At 39.0% G+C, this 26375-nt stretch overlaps 1 protein-coding gene across 1 annotated transcript; it reads left to right on the top strand.

The window, feature by feature from the left end:
• Positions 1–972: 972 nt before the first annotated feature.
• Positions 973–25342, top strand: MEP1B (meprin A subunit beta). The gene is made up of 15 exons (XM_040073216.2): positions 973–1035; positions 4826–4844; positions 5030–5080; positions 5183–5226; positions 6235–6307; positions 7220–7337; positions 11264–11442; positions 12896–13114; positions 16157–16309; positions 17064–17279; positions 19563–20030; positions 21569–21751; positions 22203–22461; positions 24127–24328; positions 25280–25342. The coding sequence occupies exons 1-15, from the start codon at positions 973–975 to the stop codon at positions 25295–25297; spliced, it is 2265 nt and encodes a 754-aa protein (XP_039929150.1). The 3' UTR covers positions 25298–25342.
• The last annotated feature ends 1033 nt before the right edge of the window (positions 25343–26375 follow it).

Below are 26375 nucleotides of genomic sequence, written 5' to 3'. Positions count from 1 at the left end.
ATACTTTCAGTTTAGGCATAGGAAGAAACTTTGGCAATTCCTGCACTCACTGACAGCTAGGAAGTAGAAAAGATGGTTAAATTTTAAAGAAATACCCAGAGTCACAGAGAGTGGTGATAGTACAATGGTACTGACATTTAAAAAATTAATTTGAATTAATTAATTAATTTGAATTTAAGTAATCCAGAAGGATCCCATTATTTACGCTAGTGATAAATGCAGTGTCTCACATATACCAACAATAGAAATAGCTTTGCATTTTCCAAAAGCAGGATACTGAAATTATGTTACTGATAGATTCTTTTTAATGCACACACATTTCTCATTTTCAATTTCTGTCAAAAATACACAATTATATTAATGTCTTGCAAAGAGTCTTGCTAGTTTTCTGTTTTTCAAAAGGTTTTAGTGCCAGCTTTATTCTCTGAATCACAGAATGATTGAGCTGGGAAGGCACCTCTGGAGATCTCCTATTTCAATTCCCCTGCGGTCGTGCTGCAGGGTTACCTGCAGCAGGTCACTCATGTGTGTGTCTGGTTGTGTTTTGATTGTCATCAAGGAGAGAGACTCCACAAGGTCTCTGGGCAACTTGTCCCAGTGCTTATAAACACAAGGAGAAAAAAAACAACAACAAAAAAACCCCTTCAATTTAGACAGAATTTCCTGTGTTTCAGTGTCTTTCTCCTGTATTTCCTTTTTCTTATTTCCATTTCATCCTGTATTTCAATTTCTCTCCAATGCTTTTTCTCACAGCAGTTCTTAAAAATAATTAAACTATTTCTGTTAGTTATTGCAATACACTATTGATGGACTTACTTGACAAAGATGTGCTTACTTGATGAGAAAAAACTAGGTAAGGTAGGTGAGTTAATTGTTGTTGAGAGTACAAAGGTTTTGATTTATGATATTTACTGTCTTAAATACAAAGTTGGTGTAATATTCTGTCCACACAACTGTAGACTGGGGAACAACATGGGCTTCTTTTCTGTGCCTGGTCTTCTAATTTGTCTCCTTCTTCAGGTGGTCTGGAGTCTGGTAAGAAAAAAAAGAACATATATTCTTTATATGACTGAGTAAATAATGCAGCTTAAGATGAGCTTGAGAGGAAAAGATTTAATTCTTATTTTGCAGAATCAATATAATTCTTTTGTTGTCTGCATGGGAGGGATAAATGATTTCTGTTTCCTTGGGGTCCTAGTGTTGCTATTTTTCATAGATCTGGCTATACAAGGAAAGAGATAATCTTGTGTTCCCCATCTAAGCAAAATGTCCACTAGTATTCAAAGTTACCAGAACAGCAAGTTTAGGGTTAAAATCAAGAACTGAAATGTATTTAAATTGTCCATGTCTGAATTTTGTTGTTGTTTGGATATTTTTTTGTTTGTTTGTTTGTTTGTGTGTGGGGGTTTTTTTGTGTGTGTGTGTTTTGGGGGTTTTTGTTTTGTTTTTGCTATAACACAATATAATTTATATTGAAATTTATGCCTTTTTAGCCACTGGATATACCTGGAAATGACTGCTCCCTATTCCTCCAATCCAGATGAAATTTCAGGTCAAAAAAGACAAGCTGAGATTTTTGTATTACCTGTCTTTTTTAGTTTAGTGAAATTTAGCATTTTGCTCATGTTGGTAAGCTTTGTTGTAGAGGTCAGAAACTTTTGGTAATGTATAATATAATTAGTTCAGAGAACAAAAACCGAAAGGTTCTTGAAAGTTTGTTTCAGCTGTTCATATCTGCAGGGTAATTTACAGAGTAAGTTATTACTTTTTATGACACTACCTAAGTGCAATAACATTATATAAGTTGTGCAATGTTACTATCTGTGGCAGCCTTATCTTACTATTCTCCACTGACATGCTCAAACATCTCCTTAAGCATTCTGCCTTACATTCCTAACTTTCCCATAGTCATCCTCTATTTCCCAATCTCATCTTTCCCTACTATTCTTACTACCTGTGCCTCTGTCCCTGTCCTTTGGAAACTCAAACCTCAGTCATGCTTAGATTCCACTTCAGTCTTTGTTCAAGCCTATAGTAGGTGATACAGGGTGTTACTAACATCCAGAAGTTACCTGACATCAAACTGATTCCTAAAATCTAGGTCTTGTGTGAGAGAGGGGCTTCTGACCACCAGGGATAATGATTTCATTTCCATGTGTTCTATGGCCAGGAAGAGCTAATTTCAAATTTCTGGATGCCAACAGTAAACTAATATAGTCTGGAGAAATTACTGGTAAGTTAGGTGTCACATCCAAACTAGATGAGTATATTCCATCTGAATAGATGTCCAGGCCAGGTGAGGTGGATCATCTTATGGTGATGCCAGGGCATCATGGCTACCTATGTGCTGTAGATATTCTTGGCACATAGGAATTATCCATTTGTCTCTTGACTGATTCCTGAATGAGTCCCTTTACCTGATTTTTACATGCTTACAATAGGTGAGATGTTTCCTATCTGTCCAAGACTTGTTTGAATTTTTTTGTCAGTTAATTGTGCTTTCACAAGCCACAGCTGATACCAGTTAGGAATTATGCTTCTTAAACATAGAAACTCTAGCCTCCACTTGGTTCAGCAAAAATTATTTTCTTCTTTTAAGCAACCAGATTAAATTATCAAAATCTGACAAAAAATTGTGAAGAAACAGCTTGAGTGAATCTTAGTTCAGGTGAATCATAAAATGAGACTTCTGGCCTGTGGTGGTGCAAAAGTTATTCTATTAGGTTTTAAGTGTTTTATATAATTAATTTACAGTTTTTTATAAGAAGTTTTGAAAAATGATTTGTTCCCTGTATCCCCTTTCTTCCCAATGGTTCTTACCCCTTATGTTTATTATATATTGCTGTCAGTCCCCCCTCTCTCTCTCTCCTTGGGCGCCCTGTCTGTCACCTTGGGACCCTTCCCCAAATTCTGGAAAGATCCAGGGAGGGTGTCAAGTGATAGGCTGGTGCCCAGGGAATCCCCTTTCCCCCATCACTGAGTGGTTCTCCTGTTGAATGTTTACATCCCTAGTTCCACCCTGAGTTAACCTGGTTAGTTAATCTGTTGTTACCACCTCTTGTTCCTTCTCCCCCGTTTAAAAGTTACCGCCCGACCATTGTTCGGGGTTTCTCCTGAGCAGCAGTGGTCAGGTGTGGAGCCCCCGTTTGGTCTCCCCCTCAATAAAACCCTGTTAACCCTGCTCAGAGAGTCGCCTTTCTATCCATCGCCCTGGTCGTGACTACCAACAAGCCCGTCGCAGGGTGTGGGGAACCAAGATCCCACAGGGAGGAGAGAGCAAGTCAAACCAGCGACTCGGACCTAAAGCGCGTGTGCCGCGGTGTGGGACTGAGCTGGCCCGTGAGCCTGCGCTCCCACGCGCACAATGGACACCGCGACACTAGCCTTTGTATTTACAATATTTTTTTTTTCTGCCATTTGCTGAAGTTTTTAAAAGACAGTAATTTCAGATTAAAAATTAATCTTTCATTATGAAGCTAAAATAGGGCATTCTGACAATGTCAAAGCTTTCTTTGACATTTCATGGGAGATATGATTTTTTTTCTGAATCTGGTTATATTTTTATATGAAGTCAGTTCTAGGGCTCACAGTTGTTTCCCTCAAAATTGTTGCCATCATTATGTGGTGAAACTTAGGTCTAGAAGAACATGTGCATTTGAATCTCTCTTGAATATTCTAGCCATAGTGTTGCCTTACACATTGTACAGGTGTTAGACCACAACGTACAACACGTACAACAACGTGTAATGTTCCTAGAGACTGCACGGACTTGATTTTTGCTATTTTTCAACATTCTGATTTTGTGTCGTTCATTACTTCTAGTGGAAGTTGCAAATACTTATCACACTGGAAAAAGGAGTCCTACATGCAAAGCTGCATGTACAGAAAATAAATTGTTTATATGGTGAAAGAAACACAGGGCAAAAGCTATGGTAAAAATCCAACATTTTTTTCCAGAATTGCTGTTACATTTATTTTGGAATATAAAGATTTTTTTATCTTTATTTTGTGACCTTCTAGTTAAGCATACAAATACAAGACACCCAGGAACAATTGCTTAGAAAGGCTGTTCATGATTTTACTCACTATGTGAGAAATAGTCACGTAGTGTTATATCAAACATGTCCAAGGCAGTCCAAAAATGAAATGTCCAGTCAAATAAAAGAATTAAGATTAGATTCTATAGGCATGTTATGGCAAGGAAATTGCTCCGTGTATATAGCATCATATGTCGCTGTATCTCATGGGCTGTGGATTCTCCATGTTGCAAAGGGAGTGTTAGAGTTGTTATTACTCAGGGAAATGGAGTCCAGATAGGGCGCTGAACTGGGGCTGGGGTGACCTGAGCTGTGTACCCAGTCCTTCAAAGCCTCGCTGTGTAATGCCAGACCACTCATTCTCTCCCCAGGTCTTCAGATTTGTGAAGGGAAGTTTAGTACAACTTCCGTAGGTTCTGCACAGCTGCTGACAAGTAGCAACACTTGATTCCGTAGAAAAAATAGGCTCCTTTTTTTCGCATTTGTGAAGGACAATTTAGCACTACCTGAGTTGTGAGAAAAAAGCAGCTGTGAAATCTCCACAGAAGCAGTACTGGCTGAATTACTTGTTGGGCACCCTGAGGTGGGGAGGGCACAAAGCTGCCACATGATCACAGATTTCCAGTCAAATGAGGAGGCAGTGGGTGCAGTCAATCCAATACAAAGCCATGTGCTAAGTGCTGTCAGTTGAGCTTGAATCACATCTCTAATTCTGTTGAGAAAGTAACGCGAGCTGCATTTCATTATGTGCCTTTCTAATAATATCTTTTTTTCTTTCCCCTCCCCAGCCTTCTCCAGAGACAACTGGTGAGTTCTGTTTAGAGATCTATTTGTATGCACGGGAGGCAGTCAACAAAACCAGCTGCTCATAAACATCGCTAGGACAGACACAGATTTATAATTACTGTTATTGTTATTGCATTAATTTTCACACTTCATAAAGATAACAGCAAGGGCTAATGTCCTACCTCACTTATCTTTTTATTTTTCAGAAATAGACATAGATGGAGGAATTGATCAGGACATCTTCGACATAAATGAAGGTTTTTTAAAATTCAGCCTCTCTTTTTTTGTTATTATTATTTTCATTATAGATGAATACAGATCAATACAATAATCAAATGTTAATCCTCTCTTCCCTTTAGCCTTAGGACTAGACCTTTTTGAGGGAGACATCAAGCTTCTTGAGGTGAGTTCAAATATCAAATACAAAGCCAAAAATGTGTCATTGACTTAAATGTAAAGTATCGCTGGCATGGAAATAATAGCTGCATCCTGCTCTTACAAACAATAAATGCTGTTTATGTAACAATAAACTGAAGATGATTGGGGATGGAATTCTACAAAATGTCATAGACAGTGAAGGAGTCATCAGCATTTGCAGAAACATTATCCAGCACAAGATCTCTTCAATGATTAGATCAATATTATTAGATCCTTGTTCCTTTTTTTGCACTGTCACTTTTAAGAGATCAGGCAGCACTGATCATCATCCAGGCAGGTTTGTATAAAAAGTATTCTTAATTTTTCTGTACGATATTTATTCTGAGCCAGTTAAATTTACTGAGTAGCACTGCAAAACCTTCATCCTGTAAGTGGATTGACTAAAACTGATGAAAAATATTGGTGTCTGATATCACATTTTAAGGCATCTGGCCAGCATCATTATCTGATCAATGAAAAAAAAAAAAAAAAAAAAGTTTACCCCTCAAAAATATCTAGTAGGAAACCCCAAACATGTCTTGTACTCTGAAATTATTCTGAAAATAGTGCTTTACTCTTCCTTTTTGGGTATATGCTGAATATGTCACTGAAAGCAAGCACAGCACTTGCTAAAGGCACAGAAACAAGCCCTTGCATTATGAAAAATTACAAAACTATTAATCTCTGTACAGTTTTCAGGGCTTTAGATCTAAAGGCTTCCCATAGGAGCAGAAGCTCCCATGCACACGCATCAAAAGCTTGGGTAATTTCTACAGAGAAAATGCAGTAGAAGTTGGAGACACAGGTTGAGGGGCATGAAGGGATTTCAAACCCAAACCTCACACCTCTGAATAATCTTTCAAGGTTTTTTGAGCTCATTGTTTTCCTTCATGTCTTACTTGGAATTGTAAGTTGACTTTAGCAATGCTGTAGTCACTGATGCCAAATCCCTTTTTACTGAGGGCTGCATACTTGTTATCTTTCTTGGGTACAGGAACGAAACTCCATCATTGGTGACAACTATCGGTGGCCCCATGTTATCCCTTACGTCCTTGAGAACAGCCTGGGTACAGTACTTGCCCTTCACAATATCTGTATGTTGTGTTGATTGAACTGTTAAACACAGGTTGATAAAGCTCCTGTGGTGTCCTTTCCTCTTTTAATCTAGAGCAGGCTGTTTCCCATGGCAGGAACGGGGCTGAGCATGCACAAACGGGAATTATTATCTTGGTATCAGGGCTGGCTCTCACCTCCTTTCTTGAATTATTATCCTGCTATGGCCCAGCAGATTGTTTTGGGTTTGAAATCATGAAACTCTACCAAGCAGAAGAGAGCACTGAAGATATTTTTAAGGACAGGAAACTTGCCTGGCCATTTACATCATTTACAGCAGTGAAGGCAAAGTGGCATTCTGACAGACGGTTTGCAATGGCACATTGCTGAGTCCCCTAATGTGAGTCAGAGACACATCATAATTTGATTCCATTCCATCCTTTAAATCTTTGTTTTGAAACAATGCTAGTTGCTTAGAGGAGACAATTCAGATACAATCTGAAAAATTTGGCTCCTGGAGAAATTCAGTGAAGGATCTGTTGTCTGCATTCTGTACTAGGTAAAATATGAAGTCTTAATTTCCTATCTATTTAATATTTGTTTACATAAATCTCAAAAAAAAAAAAAATCTACAAAATTAAACCCCTCCCCACTATCCTTCTCATCATGTCATATACTCATCGTGTCATATTTGATACATAAGTACCAAAGAAAAATTACACAGGAGCAAAACAAGAGCAAGATACAGCGTTGCAAGACCCTAATTTATGTTTTCTGGGTCCCCCCTTGGGTCTTAATCCAACAAAAAGTCTGTTTATTTTGATCAAAGATTGTTGGAGCAAGACCCACCCTTGGGACTTTCTCCATATGGATAATAGTAGAAGTCTTTCAGTTCAGGATTGACAAGAACACTGTTTGCTTTGCAGAAATGAATGCTAAGGGAGTCATCCTCAAGGCATTTGAACAGTATCGACTGAAAACCTGTATTGACTTCAAACCTTGGGAAGGGGAGAAGAATTACATATCTGTGTTCAAAGGAAGTGGGTAAGAGAAGCAATTCAAAATAACTTCCATTATGTTTGCTCTGAGACTATTCTCATGGCCAGTATTCACTCTAAAACTCATATGTCTGATCATAATTTTACATTTTTGTTGTTTCCATTTTCCCAGTCCTTTTTAAACTGTCATAGTTCCCAAAAGAGGCATTACCTTAGTGGTAATGTGAAATCTCTACTGATATTTATTCTTAAAATATAAGAAAAAATCAAGTCCTTTAAGAGGTTTTTTACTGTATGTGGTAAAAGGTATCAGAAACAAAGCGATTATGTTCTTGACTGATCTTTGGATATATAGAGTATCACTTTTAGCTGGTCATTCCTAGTGTACCTTGGCTTCTAGGGGAAAAGAAAAAATAAGAAAAATATGATAGTTCTCACTGTGGGGCAATGAATTTGTTTGAATGTCACAATGGAATTGACATGTGACTTGAACAATGTCACATGAGCATTCCAATAAAAGAGCAATATCTTTAAATTCTGTACAGCACTAAGATATTTTGCTGATGTTTTACTTTATTTGCCTCCTTTGGTGAATAATCATGCTATTTCATCTTAAATTTTGCAAAATTTGACTCCAGTAAAGAAGTCAAAATTGCCCCAGCTTCTTCCCTTCTAAGACATTCTCTGTCAAAACATTGCAACAAGAACAAATATATTCTTCACTCTGTGCTGAACCATTTTTCTTATAGAAAAGGAGAACAGGGAGAGCTTGATAGCCTGGTGAGGAAATTTGTTTTCAGAAATTCATTTCCTGATATGAGAATGCATTCATAAATGGGAAAAGATTTTCTGAAAATAAAAATGTTTCTCTTTCCCTTTGGCTTATTCTGAGATATTTGTAGCAGATAATTGTTTCAAAATTTCTTTGGTGTCTGGGTCTTTGTATTTGCTGCTGTTCTTGCTGTACACGTGGCACTGAAACTCAGCTCTAAAAGATGTATAATTGGAGACTCAGGGAGCAATACATTTTCCTGTGCTAATGACTCCAGCTTTTTGAACCAAATGGAAAACTCATGTAGCTGAATTTCGTAATCCTTCATCCCCTAAAGTATGCATTGAATTTGCTAATAATTGTACCTGAAAAAGAACCACAATATTTAGCGTATGGCAAATAGGAGGCCTGTGTGCAATGTTTCATTTATACGTCTATTAAAAATAGATGAGTCATGGTGATGAAGAAGATGAATCCTTCTAGATGGATAACATATCTTGCCCTCACTGCCTGGTGTGTGGCTTGCTCTGAAGTGTTTCCATCACCTTAGCTGACACATCCACAGCAGAACTTTTAAAAAGATTGGAGCTAAATAGTGCAGTCTCCTGAAAAGGTCCATCCAGTTTCAGTGAGTCATCTTGGGTTGTACAAAGAAATCAGGAGTGACCCTGAATGAACTGCTTTCATTTCAAGCCATTCCTTACTTCTTGTAATGGAACAAGATGTAAGCTGGGCAAACCAACCCATTTTTGCTTTGTTGTTCCTAATGTTTTGGAGGTTTTTTAATCAGTTGGGACTCTTCTGTCTGCTGACTAAAGACCTCAGTCCAGAGGGTACAGTGCAGACAGGCACACAAAGTCCTGGCAACATAAAATTTTGGCTCACCAAGTAAAGGTTGATAAATCACATCTTTGCCTTTCTGATCTTGGCTTGCATCTATAAAACAGAGGAATGTGGGGGAACTTTTATGTCAAAAGGATTTGAAATAGGCTGTAAAGTCCTCATCTGGATTACCCTTTTGGATTCAGATTAAGTCTGCCACAAAAGAAGCCAGTTGTCTTTTGTTGTATTGACTTCCCTGTGTAAAAATGCATTTGCAATCTTTGGTGCATGTATAGAGTGTATCAAAACCCTGTACAAAGAGCACTCTCCCTGTACACATTCTTCATCTATCGTTCACCTTGGCTACTACCAGTACCAGTTAACTCCTTCGTGTGTGCTGAGCAAAACATGAGTGATGTAATTGTGAATCACAGAAATGAAGGATAATCAGATGTGGCAAGATGTGACTGAAAAGTTCACAGAGGAGTCTGGAAACCTGCAATGGGTGTGCCATTTCCCCTTACTCTTCTCATGAAGAGTGGGATTCGTTCAGCAGGAAAACTAGCATGGTGTGGTAGAACCAAATGATTAACAGACCAGGGAAGATGAACAGCATCTCTAGTATTTCCACATGGAAAATCAGGTTTTCATGGAGCACTCCTGGGAGGCTGCTTCAGCTCTTTGCCACTCTTGCACACGGCAAAGGGAATCCATGCAGGAGTGGATTGACACAGATCCCTGGCTATCCAGCTTGGTGCTGGTAAGTCAAAGTGTCTGTGAGCTGACATAAATGATGGGAAGAAAATTAGTAGGAGGACATTAGTATAGAAATGTGCCTGAAATAAACGGCATCACTGCAACTGATGGCTTGTGTCTATTTACAGGCCCCAAAGGGGGATGGTGGGATTAGTCAGAGCAAGTATTTCCCTGTTCCTCTAACCTCTGATGGCAATGCAGGAAGCATTGAGTCACAGGCAATACAGCTCTCACACACCTGGGGAAAGCTGGGCCTTTCCTTTCTCCACTCCAGAAGACACTGCTGACACAGGGTTCCATGTGCCCACTGCTCTGGAATGCCATGTCCCACTCACCTAGGCTTTATTCTCAGTAAAAGGTGCCACAGACCATGTATTCACTCCCTCTGTGGCTGTTGAATGACAGTGTTGTAGGCATTTGGCAGCTGCCTCTACTGTCGTGTGGGTGTTACTTTTGCCAAGTGTCTCGGATGTGCCTGCTGTAGGCTGCTGAGCACTGTGCAGCAGCTGTGAAGCCAGAGGTGGCTTTCGTAGGAGGCGGACCCAGGCCTGTGATGGACCTCTTCTGCACAAGACAAGAATCAATATGTGGCCTTGTTCAAGGAAAGACCTTGAACTTATGGATGCTACGTGTGCTCCTTACCACGTCTCATGTTGTGATTTTAATGAGTAATCAATAGGCAAAGCCTGTCTTACTCTGTGGAAAGCAAAATACTGGGGAATATGTTGCACTAATAAGTTACAAACTTTGAAAGCACATGGTGCGCTTGTATTTTTAAATTTCTGGTGTGATAGGACTACAAATCCTGTGGCATATTTTGTGCCCCATTAGTTTTATATACTTCATTGGGTAAGCATTGATTTATTTGCTGCATAAAATATCAATTTAAATGTAGCTCTCTGTGCCTGCTAGTTTGTGGACATGGGGTGCCATTTTATTGGCCTATGCAGATAACTCACTAAATTCTTTCACTCTTTAATAAAAACTTGCAGCACAGCTGCAGTTTTGCTCTTACTTGGGAGTGTGTGAAAGCAGCAAGTGCTCTAGCATGGCAGCTCACAGAGAGCCAGAAAGACCTTGTGAAAAGTACTGTCAAATCCACCAACCTATTAGAAGGTAAACACACCATGCAGAAGCACGCCTTGCCTGGCAGCCACAGCCCCATGCAACGTAAAAGGCCAAAGCAGCAGAGGAGAGGATGTTCATGAACCCACTTCTCCTTATGATAGGGACAGGCTCCAAGTGTGCTCACAGTCACATATCGTGGTCTAGCTGAAAATTGTTGATTTGCAGTAAGTTAATTGCTCTAAATTATGTGCCCACAACCTTTGATGTTCCAGAATACCAAAGAAATCATCATCAGTTTTCTTTTGTCACAAATAGCTTAATATTTTTCTTCTAATAGAGCCAGAGATGAGGAACTTCTTGTTCATCAAAACAGAGCTAAGTGTGAGAGGAAGGGGTATGATAAGGAAGAGATCAATGGAAAAGTACTGTAAAAAAATGTGACTTCAATGCTCAGGTTAAAAATATACCTATTGAATAGACTGGTTTTGAGGTTTGCATGGCATGGGGATGGTGTGTATCTCACAGAGCCCTCTCTCATTTTATGTCAATGCCAGCTGCTGGTCCTCCGTGGGAAACCTGCAAATGGGCTTGCAGCAACTCTCCATTGGAGAAAATTGTGACAGGATTGGGACAATCCAGCATGAATTCCTGCATGCCCTGGGATTCTGGCATGAGCAGTCACGGTCTGACCGGGATGACTATGTGACCATCGTCTGGGACAGGATTCTGTCTGGTCAGTCACTCCTCTGCTTTTCCTTTCAATCTCTGGTGTTAGCAGTTCAGCTGTGGAACATCCCTTCCAGCCATCTTTTGGTGGTCATGCTATTCTCTCACCTGGACTTACTTTTCAAAGCCAGTATCTCAATAAATTAGATCTAAATGGATATCTGTTTGAAACAGAAATTCTCATTTGTTGTTGCTGCTGTAATTCCATGTGCCATGACGGTTTCCAAAACTCTAATTAGAAATATGAATCCTGTTATGTTATGTGTTGTACCACAGAGCAGCAGAAGAGGATAATTTAGTTTGTTTAAATGAATACTCTAAAAGCACACTTACTCTAGAGGTCCTTATTGAAATAAAAATAACTAAACTCCCCCCTTCACCCCGACTGAAAAATCTGGTGAGACCAATGCCAGTAGAAAATCTCCCGTGAAAACACTGGTCCTTCTCTTTCTGCCTGTCTGCTACAGCTGGTGCAGGCAGCAGAGCTGAGAGAGCAGTGTGCAGAGGGTGGGCAGGCAGGAGAGACCTTTCAGGGTGTGTGTCACACTCTGGCAATGCAGCTTGTGAATTGTAAGTGTTGGTATATTTGGCACAAGCCTGAGGGATGATACAAAATTTCTCAGGACTTTGCTTTGTCTCTGCCTCTTTGGCTTGTTGTGGTCCTCTGTGACCTTCAGGCTGTTCAAAAACAAAGTTATATACACAGACTTGATGTTTTCCTAACCTAGGTCCACACAGAAGACCGAAAAATTAGATAACAATTAAATTTAATGCATTCTTATTTAGTCGTGATCAATAGTCAGGTGCGTATGCAATTATATATTACAGAAAATTACTTAGACTCTGTTATTTGATTTCCATTATAATTTGCTGACTCTTTAGTAACAAGCTGCAGTATTGTGAGACATTTGAAAGTGCTGCAATTTTTTTTTTACACTGACCAGAATATAGTCACTTTATTTTGACTGATTTAAATCTTGACTCCTCATTGGGTAGTAAGCAATTGGGGTTTTGTTCATACTCCAGGAAACATCTGTAAAGCTAAATTATGGAAGCTTATCTAATGACAACTCTAATTGTTTATTGTGTACCTAAAATGACTAGAAATTGAACATCAGAGAATACAGATTAGAAAAAGTTGCAAATCACAGTAATTTGAGTACTGAAACACTCTCTCCACTCTTGGGTATCATAAACCTATCAAAGTTACAAGTAGTTCCATAGGAAAAAATTTCTGGTGGCAAAAACTTTGCTTCATCCAGCAGAAGTCATCAGTGGCTGAAAAAGGAAAGTAATTATCCCTAGACTGGAAATATAAGCGTTTTACAGAGTAAGTACAAGTACATGACTACAAAAAAATATTTTGAGATCTGATAGATTTTCTGTCACTCTAAGTCTTTGCATCAAAATTTGATTCCCTTGAACAACAGACAATCTTTCCTTTTAATTTTGCCTTTTAGGTAAAGAACATAATTTCAATAAATACGATGATAAAAGATCAGATTTCCTGAATGTTCCCTATGACTACAATTCTGTGATGCACTACAGCAAGACTGCATTCAGGAATGGAACTGAGCCCACCATCATCACCAACATTCCAGACTTCATCGATGTCATAGGACAGCGAATGGATTTCAGTGAGTACGACCTTCAGAAACTGAACCGGCTGTACAATTGCAGTAAGTTTTTCCATTTATTTATATGATTTGAAAGAATAATTTGAAAGAAATGAGGGTGATACACACATGCTGGACCCATCTAGACACAAGTGAAAGAGATAGTAACATATTTAGAGAGGTGAATTGTGTTAAAAACACCAGAAATAATGGTACAGCTAGAAATAACAGCCCTCCTGCAGAAACACTTCTGAGTAGCAGAGGTTTCTGTGCAATTTTATCTGACCTTTAGTTAAAAACCAGCTTCGCTCAGCAGCCGATTTTTGTTCATCCCTTGGGTGGCTGTTTAAAATGTGTGCTTCTGCACAAAGCCTTTTGTTTTTCCCGTGTATTATTCCACAGCTGTTGCTCAGACACTGCACAGATATGAGTGTCTCTGCCGTGGCTCTTGTACCTACTCCACTTTCATGGAATCTGTGAGACAGAGTGGGTATTCATGCAAATAGGTACAGATGATGTTCTGAATAAAATGCAAGTTTTCTAAATTTTCCCGTTGCGCTTCAAACCTGGTCTCTTACAAAAATGATCAAAAGAGTTATTTTGCTCAGGTGGGGTTTATTTTACAAAGCTGAATGAAAGTAAGAGACAAAGACATGTAGATAATTTTGTTATCAAATTAGAATATAATTTTGTAACTGTTGCTGCATTCAATGTATCCTGGCACTCAGAAGAACACTTTTACAATATCCCAAGTAGTGAGTACTAGCTTACAGTTATATTTTAAGCTTCATTATACGGGTTCCTTAAAAAATCATCAAACTGGTTTATTAAAAGATGCAGTTTTTTGAATGTAAAATTCTGATGAAAATATTTCTACTCATGAAGGTCGAAATTGTACACACACATGCAGCCTTAGCTTCTAGCACTTGCTGCACAGTCAATTAGGTATTATAAAAGTGCTTACTACTAAGGATGTCTTTAACAGGGGATGGGGTCCTTTTCCTCTCCATTAATCTTATCTATTTTCCAGCATTCTTGTGCATTACAGAAATACTTCAGGACATTTTAAACTTTATTCTTAACCCATAGGAACATTCCCCAAATGAAAAAAAGCCTGTTGTCCTGTTGAAACCAGTGACAAAACTTCCACCACCTCCAGTGCAATCAGGACCTGCCCTCATCCCCAGTCCATCTCTTGGCTTCACATGATGTGTGTAGTGTGGATGATATTTGCAGAGACAGAAATATTGTCAGATCACCCACCTGTGGCAGGGAGGATGCTGCTTCACAGTTCCCAGCCCTCACCCACGCAAAAGATTACTTCATTTGCTGGACATGATTTAAGGAAATGTTTAAGCTAAATTTCTGCTAGGGGCCCATGTGGACAGGAAATTGCATTAAAAATGTGAACCTTGGTTCCTAATTTGAAGAAAACAACACAGAGCATAAGAAAATCTGACTGACAGTTTAGTGCTGCTCCAATCTGTAATTCATTGCTGTCTTTCAGGCCGTATGATAACAGTAGATTTCAGTCTGCTTTCCCCTTGGAGCATACTGCTTGACCATGAGGTTTCCCTCAGCCTCTGGAAGCTAGGACTTGTCACTCATCCCCCATGTATTTTCTTCCAAGTCCAGTCTTTCACTACATACCAAGCAAGTATCTGGCTTTGGGTGCAGATGGAATTCACAACCTGCCTCACTCATTGTCCCTTTGCCTGTTTCCGGAATGAATCTCAGAAAAACATTGTAATCTACTGAGTCTTGCTTTTCTGTCTTCCTGGCATTCAGATCAATACTCCATGCCAGCCAGCACTTTCTAATTAAGGTCATTAGGTTACTTCCTTCCTGTTTGGCCAAATCTATTTCATGTTTTGTTTTGTATTTTGATTTCAAAGAGTTCTTTCTTCTAATAATTCTTCACTTTTGCTTACCTTCTTTCTCCAGCAGTCAACATAACATTTGCTGTGAAGGCCTTTTCTTAGTTTTTACAACATTGTACTGAACCGTATATTAAAAAATATCAGTCATACAACACTTCTGACTACCTTGAGGTAGTCAGAAACCTCTAGAGGGTTTTTTAGCTTTCTCTGAGGACAGCACAAAATATCTCAGCAGTAGAAATGATTTGGCAGTTCATACTTAAGTGCTTCCCAGAGCTACAGCTTAAGTGAAGCATTTGGCGTGTTATTGAGGTTGAGTTTTGTGGTACTCAAGGTCTTTTTGTTATGCAATGAAACCTTTAAACCTTTGAGCCACGATATTTTGTACATAGTTTAAAAAGCATTTCATTAACTTAGCTGTTTTCAAATCATGGCTGGTATTACACATGAGCTGAGACATGGTACTGTGGGAAACAAAAATAAGAACAGGAATAAACCTGGACTGTGCTCTCTCTCACCTATCCAGAGTTTGCTTTAGACAGAGAAAATATTTCTTATGGTGTTCTCCCTTTCATATTCAACTGCACAGTCTTCCTTCACCTAATTTTTCACTAGTTATATGAAAGATATTGTAAAATTTGTATGACATGAAATAGCCACTGGTCCCAAATATACCTTTGCCAAATGTGGTTTTTTTTGGTTTTCTGCTTTTTTTCAATTCAACATTTGGAAAATCAAGGTTTGTTTATTCTAGTCAAATAGCTTCTGCCCTTCTATATATCAAAGTAAGCACTCCAGCTGATACATTAGTGAGCTTGCATCAAAATCTCTGGCCGTGCGTGGACTGGCCCAAAGAAAGCAGAACAAAGAATGGGAAGTCTCAGGACCTTTTGAGTATAATATGAAGGTGTGTGGATTGGGTTGGTATTAGTGCTCCTTTTATAAATAAAAGATGTAATATGGTAATCAGCAGATGCCCTCCTGTGCTTGCTGAGGGCCCAAAGTGTTCCTGAGGACATCTTATTGTCAGTGTTAATCACCAAGTGTTTTGAGTTCCTGAGCATTGTATGTATGAATGCTGATTGTATTTGAAGCCACTGATTACTTGGTGTTTGCATTTAGTCTTTCTCTGCTCATGGCTTTGGACCCTCAGAATTAAAATAATTAAAACGTGTCATGTAATAGAGTCTTTTTTTTTTTTTTTTTTTTTTTTTTAATGTTATAGCCTCCTCCCTAAGTTTCATGGACACATGCAGTTTTGAACTTGAAAATATATGTGGCATGATTCAAAGTTCAGATGATAACAGCGACTGGCAGCGTTTGTCCCAGGTTCCTGCTGGGCCAAATACTGATCACACTAATATGGGAGAATGCAAAGGTATGAGCAAAAAACTCTTATCTTTCTGGGAAGCTTTTTCTGCAGAGGCATGCAAGTTTTCTTCAAGCTTGGCCCTGTTGTCTGTTTATCTTTTGACAAATTACAGTTTATTTTTTAACTAAGCAACATAAATCTACATACCTAGGGACATCATGTGATATGTTGATTTTCTGCTTATTTCAGAAGAACAAATATCCTTATCTCTTTTGATCTGTTTTTTGTCTTAGCATCACATCCTGTCATGAGAGTTATATAAAGCATTGAACCTGTGATACAGGCACACCAAATAGATTGTTGCTTTTCTGAATGATTGCTCAATAAGTCCTTGACCAGCAGTAGGATTTTGAAATGTGTATTATCAGGGCTGAGGTGAAAAATTAATTGATGATCTAGCTAGATGTATCTGAACCTGTCAGAATGGTCCAAGAGTTCAGGAGCTTAAACCAGTCCTCCAAAGAGTCAGCTGTGAATTACTGGCATTGGGTAAAGAGTAAAAACCCTTGGTTTGAGTACAGTTTGCTAGAGATAATGAAATGAGGGCAAAAGCTGCCAAGAGAATAGTTCTACCTTTGGAAAACATGAACAGGTAACAGTCCTCAGTCAGAGATTTGTACAGGACCTACCTAACCCTGACCTGACTGTATCTTCTAGAGCTATTACAGTACAGCACTAAGAAACCCAGTACAGGGTACCCAAACAGGAAAATCCTGTTTTCTCTCCCCTCTGCCACTCATTTCTCATTGACTTTTGGCAGATTCTGGCTACTTCATGCATTTCAACACCAGTGCTGGAAGAGAAGGAAGCACAGCTGTCCTGGAGAGCCGAATTCTGTATCCCAAAAGAGGTTTCCAGTGCTTACAATTCTATTTATATAACAGTGGTAATGAGAATGACCAGCTGAATGTCTGGGTCAGGGAGTACACATCAGCCAATCCAAATGGCACTCTGAGATTCATCAAGGAGATAAAAGGTATGGAATAAAATTGCATTTTGTTTTAATCTATGCTGACTCAGTACTTTTCAAAGTACTGGGGGAAATTTTTGTGGCAAAGTCATTCATTTCCTAGCGCTGTTCTTTGGTTTCTTCTCTATCTATGTAATAGATTCGTTACTGCTGAAATTATACCTGATGGATCCTCTGTCAGCTGTTTTCCTATAATATAATAAATTACCACAAATTTCAAACTCTTGTATTATCAAGACAGTTTTCTTGCCAAGCTAGCTAAAATTCCGTGAGCAATCATTTTAACTGTTGTAGAATTGCTAGCATCAATAGCAACTGATGAAGTTGGAATATTAGAGTAAATTACAATTAATAAGTATAACAAAAAATGGAAAGCATAAGTGCCCTGGAATACCTAATATATAAGTTTAAAAAAGATAAATAAAATTTATCTGAAATATATGAGCAGCAGATCATGATTTGAGTCATAGTTTGAGAAAGATTAAGTTTTGTGGTTTTAGGAGCCTGTGGCCTACAGAATGGTCAGTTGAGGTCAGCTATTGGACAAGAACTCTTTGAGCTAGAATTGCCAAAGTCACCCTATGATTAAATTACTTTCTCAAATATTTAACTATTATGTGGTCTCCATTTCAGCTACACCAAGTTCAGAAGGTTCTGAGCAAGTTCTTTTACTAAATAGGTATAATTTCTGTCTCTTTTTGTCCCTTTAGGCTCAGCTGCTGCTGGTGCCTGTTTTCTTTTTTCCACTCTTTTCTTCACTTCTCTGGCTTTACCCTCTCTGCCCTCTGAGCTAACAGGCATCCTTAACATAAGAGTTGCTAAGGCAGGTGTAGACTTCACATCAGTCTGAGCCCTCCAAACCCTTTCAAACCGTACTTTGATGCCAAGAATAATTTCTCCAGACTTCAGCCTTCCTCACAAACACTCTTTTGTATCTATGAGGCCCCATCTCCCATTCCTGCTTTCTCTAGTCCATAATTTCCTTTGAAGTCTCTGATCTCATAAGTGTGTCCATAGAGACACCCTATTTTGACAATCTGGGGCAAAACTTTTAGGAATGGTTCAAGATAATTTTCCCCCCAAGCTGCTTCACTTCTCTCAAGTGAGAAGTTACCCTCATCAATGCAGTCAATAACCTGGAAGTAACAATGACACTACAGCCCCTTCCAGCCATGGTCTGGCACCCTGTCTGAGCTGCTCATGGGTTTGCACTGAACTACGATGTTGAAGAAGCTTAGGGACAATCCCTGAACCCTTCCCACTGGTCTGTGGCAGCAGGGGATTTTTGAGCTGCACATATTACATGTAAAAATCCTTTAGCTTATGCAGAAGGCAATTTCATGGGAAACAGTGGGATGCTTTTCTTCTTGTTTCTGCACTATTTTTTTCCCTCCTAATAATAACAGTAATGAAAAATGTTAATAAATTAAGATTTACATTTGAGATCCACTGTGTTGTGTTTGGGGTTGTTAGAAGAGTGATGCATCGGTTCTGTATCTGGGGTTGGCACTGCTTGTTCAATAAATGCAGCTGGCCTTATATGCAGATGAGCTAAAACCAGTCCACAAAAGAAACTGTTTTGGTGCACATACTTTTAAAGAAGGGTGTTCTGCTTTCATTGACCTCACAAGGCTCCTGTGCAGAGGTCTTTGCTTTTGTGTACACTGCTCTTGGAGTCAAGTGGAATTTGCTAGTGAAGGCACTTTTGGATGCAGCATCAAATTTGCAGAGAGGTTCTATTGCACGAAGTAGGTTTTGCAAATGACTGGCTTTAATTTGACCTTCGTACCATTAATCATGTGATGGGTGAATAGTGCTTCTGCATAGGCAAGCTTCCAACAAGCCATTTAAAAATGAATGAATGAACTAGTGTTGTAGTTCTAGGTTCCCAGAATCCTCTGAAGCATTTCTTTGTAGAGGCATATTGTTGTTCAGCTATTTAGGTATAACTTGTTCTGTTTTTTTTCTGTTTAACAATACAGGTGAAAATATTTTTGTGGATTTAATAATCACAATGTCTGGATTAATTTAATGACATTTTATTTAAAATGTAAAAGAAAATGCAGTTTTAAAACCCATTAACAAGTGCTATTATGCATGTTAATTCTGTTAAAGTATTGTATTGAGCAAATATGATCCTGAACTGAAAAACATCTACAGAAGAAATATTCCATCACGTTAGTGCCAGTGGAACGGAAAAATTCTTAAACAGTGATGGTGTAGGGTCCACAGACCTGTGAAGTGTTTGACTGTACTGCTGACTCAGAAATCTCTACCCTTGTTTTTCAGGCTCACCTGAGACCTACTGGCAGCTCCATCATGTTTCTTTGAACATCACAAATAAATTCCGGGTTGTGTTTCAAGGCGTGAGAGGAAGTGGAATATCAAATGGAGGCCTCTCTATTGATGACATCAACTTGTCAGAAACTCAGTGTCCCCACCATGTCTGGCATATCAGAAATTTCACACATCTCCTCAACACAAGTCCAGCAGGGAGAGATGGGATAATATACAGTCCGCCTTTTTACTCTAGTAAAGGATATGCTTTTCAGGTCAGCTTGTATGTAAATGGTACCACTGATAGCCCATTTAATTTAGGGATATACTTGTCCTTGATTTCTGGAGCAAATGATGATCATTTGGAATGGCCCTGTCCATGGCAACAAGGTACCATGATCCTGCTTGACCAGCATCCTGATATTCGTCAACGGATGTCAAATCAAAGAAGTGTAACAACAGACCCTCTGAGATTTTCAGGTTAGTTAAAATCAAACATGTAAAACACAACCAAAAGGCAAGGGATCACATCTCCTCTTTGTGTAAATTATTGCATTTTTTTTTTAGCTTCTGAAATGTTTCATATGTTTGCAGCAACAATAATATTGATCCAAGGACAAGAAAAAAATTAAGCCTACAGGTTAAGCTGGGACTCTGGATTTCAAAGTTGCATTTGCATAAGAAACAGGTGGATGATCTATTCCTAAAATTTCTTTCATATGCTCTGTGATGATACATTTATTTCTGTTTTAATGAGAATGGAAGTTTTCCAGAAGTCATGAAAAGAAAAATACTGAATTAACAAGACAGGTGGTTTATACCAGATAAAAGTGCAGCAGCTATCAAACAAATCCCTGCCCTCCTTGTCAAAGGTACAGTGATGTCAGCACAAGCCTGCAGATGGACAAAGTACTGATTCAAATTATGTAATCTGTACTTGTTCAAGGTGTGAGAAGATAAGGGCCATTGTCCACAATAACTTGGAAAGGTGGCAGTTGAGGTAAAAAGTAACTCTAAGAAATGGTAGGAACCTCTATAGAGAGATACATGAAAGAAAACATTCAACACTGGAGAAAGTTTGGATTTGAGCCATAATGACTTCTTTCTGCCAAAAGAAATCATCTCTGCCACTGAATTAGTTTTCTGGACTTTCAGACTAGAAAGGAAGGAAGGCACAAAGCCATCCAATTCATATTATCATTGTTTTAAAAACAGTATGGTTTACATTCCATTTGCTGTGACACTGGCTCTGCGTGAAAACCAAGTGGGTAATCTAGAAAGACTTAATGTCCTCTCTGCAAATGAAAGACACACCACACCGTGTCCTCCATAGATGTTTGAAAAAGCACATTTTTCTTGTGCTTCTGCTGTTACAGCCACAGTACGTAGCCCTTTTCCTTCTCCGACCCTGTGGACATGCAGTCTGTTTGCCCTCTGCTCCTTCTCACTTGATCATTCATATATTGCAAATAGTCCACAATTCCCAAGGGAGGCCTTGCAACACACACTCTTTACCTAACCAGAGAGGTGTTGGAGCAGGCAGTTCTTTATCCCTCTGTCAGATTCTTTTATGGACAATCAGGCCCAGCTTTGAGCTTTAGGACAATGTTTTATGAAGGAGGCATCAGTGATCTATGATCATTTAGGTTGTTTAAATATCTTGTGCCTCATATTTACTGCATGGGATTCTCTCTTTTGGGAAGCACTGCATTAACTCACGTCACTGATGATGATTTACGTGCTACTTATTTTCTTGACCGCCTCACTTCTGAGAACTAAAAAGAAAATACAACAGTTTTTCAACTGCCTCTCCAATAACCTCATCTCCAGCAGGTTCTTTTCTCAGTACTTCAGGCTAAACTAAACGAGGACCTCCATTGTCTTGTGCATCTCATCAGTGTGGAATCTCAGACAACTGAGTTTTCTACTGAGAGACAAATCCAGGGCAGTCTGACATTCACATTATTTTCCTCCTTTTTTTTTTTTTTTTTTTTTTTTAAATATTTTTTTTTTCCCAGAATCATCATCTAAATATACTTGGGATAGGCCAGATAAAGTGGGATCTGAAGCAACTTTTCCCAATGGAACTAAATACATGAGAGGTCCAGGAGTTGGAACAAGTGCGTTTTTAACTCATGACAGACTTAGAAGCCGCAACTTTATTAAAGAAGATGGTGTTTATATTCTTTTAACCTTGGAAGGTATGTAAACATAGCTGATACTCTTTAAAATGCAGTAAACAGTGTCAGATACTAAGTAACTAGTGCTGTAGTTATAAATACACATGATGTACTTTGCACTTGAGCAGTATTTGAATCATACCTGTATCTAAAGTCAAATCACAGGTTTGAATAAATTTGTGAACAGGTACATGCACACTATAAGTCCCTTATCTCATGTGAAAGTGTATAAAACAATGATAATCCTGTGCAAATTATTTTGAATAGATTAACTTGAATAAAACTATCTGTTTCTGAAAAAATTCTAGAGGACATTTCCAAAATACATCATGCTTCTGAAAGGTGAAAAATACAGTTTATCCATTATACTTTTGGACAGGCTTACTGCTTTTTATTATTAGAAATTATTATTAGAATAAGAAGAAAAACAATGTGAAGCAAAGACCTTATTTCCTGTGGGTTCACCGTGCAGATATATCGCATCTCCTGTCAACTGAGCCGAGCATTCCACCCCCTCTTGTTACAACTACAAGAGCCAGCACCACCAAACCTGGCCCTGGCCCTACTGCCACCAACAAGCCCCCCGCTGTCACTGGGAGCACCACCACTGCATCCACCACCACGGGCAGCACCACCCAGCCCCAACAGCCAGAGGTTCCGGCGTTCTGCCCCGACAACCCCTGTGAAAACGACGGTGTCTGTGTGATGGTAGAGAGAACGCCGGTGTGCAGGTAACTGCCTTCATTCACTCTCAAGTGCAGTTTTGGGATGAGTAATGAAAGTCTCTAACAAAATAGATCTTTGCTCCTAATGAAAAGAATGACAGACTGTAGCTGATTAAGGTATTTGCAACTGCTCCCGTGAGGCTGAACTTACGGCCAATTTGGGCAACGAAGCTCCTAACCTCAGCATTTGATAATTTTGAAGTGCTCGGCTTGACTTTCCTATAAATTATATTTTAAATGTGTTTATTATTTTCCAGTCCAAATTATTACTCCAAGACTTTAGAATTCCCTATAGCAAAATGTAGAAGAATTGAATAAATGTAATTGAGAGAAAAGAGCATTTATCTCATTAGGGAAGATTTTCAATACTTATCAGATAGGAAACAGCATAGACATTATTTTAAAATTTGATTCAGAAATATTGTACAGTGCAGATTGTGACCATGAATTACCAAAGTGTAGTCACTCACTTTTGAAAGCAGCAGCGAAAGCTGAGGAATAAAATATTGTTTGCCCTGCAAGAAGATTAATTCTCTGTGGATACATTTATGTAACCTACCTGCCTGATTAGCATTGTTCCAGCTCTCAGATAAGCTCTGAGGCTGAAGATAGTAACCTTAGATGCTGTGCCAGGGCAGGTAGACTGGAGGAGTGCTGTGAGGAAAACGTAAAGGCCAAGAGCCACAAGAGTCAGGATGACTCACTAAGTGTTACATATCCCCATTTAGAAACCTTTTAAAAAATAACTCTTGCGCAACTCATCAGAAGCAGGTAACAAATATGAATAAATGTCAAGAGGTTGTTCCAAGAAGACAAAAAAAAAAAAAAAAAAAAAAAGCTGAATGTTATACCTCATTTCATAATTATGGAAAGAGAACATTTATTTTCTGACATCTCTGAACTCTTTGAAGCTTTAGTGCATTTGAGACCTGCTTTCTGTCCTATGGAAATGTGCGACCAGCAGCCCGTTTCCACCCCGATTTTCTGTTGGCAAATGGGTGGGAATGTGATACATCTGTCCGAGCTGAATCACCTGGAGTGCCCCCAGCAGGCAATATCTTTGCAGTGCACTGCAAACAGACTTGTTTTCTGGGCTGAGGTAGTCCTGAATAAATGTCTTAGACAGGAGCTAGAAAATCAATACATAAGGAAAAAGTTCGAAAGATAGGGGTGGGTGTGCTGACTGTGGTGCTAGGTAAGGTGATTGAATCAAAGCCCGGAGGTTGTTTTCACTCCTAAAAATGGATGACTGCTGGGCTGTTAATTTCTTTTCTTACCTGCTTGTTGGGTGAGGGCAGAGGAAGCTCTTACAAGTTCTTTGAATTTGAAAATTAAAATAAAAATAATACAAAAAAAGAAGCTCCATAGATCAGCTGCAACCAAGCCTTATGCAGTCAAGAGGACCAGGAAAACATCTAGGATTTCTGGCAAAATCTTTCTCTGAAGGTACAACCTATGAAACATCAGGAAGCTGAAAGAAGCACATTTAGGTGTGTAAGGATAGTGGGCCACTCGGGCCACTCAAGAGAACTTTAAAATAGAAGTCCATTTTAGGACTTCGGCATGCTTTAGGATATAGAAATTGCATCAGAGATACCATCTTTCTGAAGAAGACTTTTCCACACCTTTAATCCTTAGGTGATAGCACATGTTTGTTCTTTTACTTTCTAGATGTCCAGCAGGTGACAACTGGTGGTACATGGGAGAAAAGTGTGAAAGGAAAGGCTCAACTCGAGAAAATACTGTAATAGCTGTTTCTTCAACCATAGCCGTGTTTGTTGTAATGCTTATTGTCACCATCACAACTGCAGTGTGCCTTAAAAAGAAATACAAAAAAGGAAAGGAGAATAAGGAGATCTTGCCTCTAGAAGTAGTAAGTATTTTGGCTCCTTCAACAAATATACAGACACAGGCACACATTATCTATATTCACTAAAAAGCAAACAATCAAATTATGTAAGAAGTAAATGGGAAGATGTCACCTTTTTGAAGCCTAAAGACCCCAGGTTAAGAATTCAAGAGCTCCTTTAAGTGACACTAATTTATCAAACACCAAAACCCCACTTAATTCAAAACCTGTTCTCCTCTTTCACCCCCCTCCACTCTGCCCCAATGACAGCCTACATTGAGTGGGATAGTGTGAACACCGGGGTTAATTTTCAATTTGTATTTAAACCATATTTTCTGCTCAATAAACTTGTATTTCATCTATTACTACCTATTCTACTAAAGATCTTGCCTTAAAATACCTGGATATGGTGCTAAAAATGCATCCCAGGATATCAAAACAAAAAGTAAATCTAAAAAATAATTTTCCACATTCAAAGGCCGTTTTTTTTTAATGCGAGGCATAAAGTAGCCATGGAAATACTGACTTAAGGAAAGGTTAAGAAGACAGCAGGCTCAAACTGTCTAGATGACAGGATTAGAAGTGCCATGCACTGGATGGAAGCAGCGTTTGTCCATGTTTTCACGGGAAATTTCATACAGCCTGAGCCTCTTAATTTAAGTAGAGTCTTGGAAATAGCAAGTGTGACGTAGTTTAGAGGGACTCATAGGGCACAGGAGAAATTTTGTAAATAAACTGAAGATGAGTGTCCTTCCAGAAAGCAGAGTTCCATTTTTAATTTTGTACAAATACTCTCTGTGTGATACCCCATTGAGCTGCAGTACCTCTGTGCAGTGTCAGATACTTGACACTGCTACTTTATGACCTCCAATAAATAGTTTTGGTTTCTTTGCAAGTAATGCTCTTAGATTATACACACACTTCTCTTCCCTATACACTTTTAAGATGTGGGTTTGGTTTTTTTTCCCCACTTAGACTAAAACATCCTTCTGAAGATAATGCAAACAAGCATCAAAGACACAAGATGAGCATCACTGCAAAACCACAACTACGTCATCATTCTTTCTGTTCCTTTTATCTCAACCATCATGATAGAAGCTCGTAGTCTGGAAAATAATTTATCATCTGGATAAAATACTGTACTAAAAGTCAGTGGAGTATCTGACAGTTCTGTGTATCATCACGCAATGGAGAAAAATGGAGATATGTTGTGTGACATGGCTGCCTTGTCCTTCAAGTCTACCTAAACCTGAAGAAAACATGAAAACATCATCTTGAATTTCAGCCAACACAGGAAAGTCTAAGTTTGCTGTATTATCATTGTACAGTTGTCTGTAATAAAGGAGAGCTGGATGCTGTATTCACAGGGTACCCAGCAGTTCTCTGTCCTGCTGCAGCTGACAGTCAGTAGTGTGAGAGTTTGTGGAGTGTGGGAGCGTCTCGTTCATTATGTTATTTGGTTGTGATCTACTCACTGTCAAAGAAATAACAAGTAATGAAGAAAGTAATAAATGAACCTCACAGACACACATTAATGAGGAAGCCGCAGTAGAGATAATAATGAGGATCCAGAATGCTTCAGCCACTGATTGATGGTCCATTAGAGGAACTACTCAGGCAGAACCCTCAAGAATGGCAACCTGAACAATTATTAACTGATAGAAAGGAGGAAATATGATTAACATGAGTGTTGTGGAAAAGCTGAGGCTGTTTGAGATATGGGCCATCAGAAAAGGCTTGTAAATTTATGTAAAAATGACTATGGGGTGTTTAGGGGAAGGATCAGAAGATCCAAAGAAAAGTGTGGGGAAATGGGGCCAGAAACTGGAGAGACCCACCTGCAAAAGGGCCAGAGGAGACCACAGGTCTTGCTGCTCATGGATCTAGGTACTAGCACACGGAGAGGGACTTGTATGGAAAGGTCTGTGTGTCAGAAACTGGAGGGACTGTGGGCCACAGGGCTTGTAGATCTAAAGCCCAGCAAGTGGAGTGATTGGTATGTGTGTTTTGTATGCATCTTGAAAGGTCCGGGTGCCAGCAGCAGCTGGAGGGATCAGGTTGTGTGTTGGTG

This window comes from Hirundo rustica, chromosome 1 (assembly GCF_015227805.2).
Source record: "Hirundo rustica isolate bHirRus1 chromosome 1, bHirRus1.pri.v3, whole genome shotgun sequence".
NCBI classification, from domain to species: Eukaryota; Metazoa; Chordata; class Aves; order Passeriformes; family Hirundinidae; genus Hirundo; species Hirundo rustica.
The sequence above is the reverse complement of the archived record's forward strand: the minus strand, read 5'-3'. Positions and strand labels throughout refer to the sequence as shown.

What these genes read in the sequence shown, in the direction of transcription:
- MEP1B (XM_040073216.2), top strand. Translation starts at nt 973, where the DNA reads ATGGGCTTCTTTTCTGTGCCTGGTCTTCTAATTTGTCTCCTTCTTCAG. An exon ending in CGTCCTTGAGAACAGCCTGG is followed by an intron (nt 6,308 to 7,219) that starts GTACAGTACTTG and finishes TTTGCTTTGCAG; the next exon opens with AAATGAATGCTAAGGGAGTC. An exon ending in CTGGGACAGGATTCTGTCTG is followed by an intron (nt 11,443 to 12,895) that starts GTCAGTCACTCC and finishes TTTGCCTTTTAG; the next exon opens with GTAAAGAACATAATTTCAAT.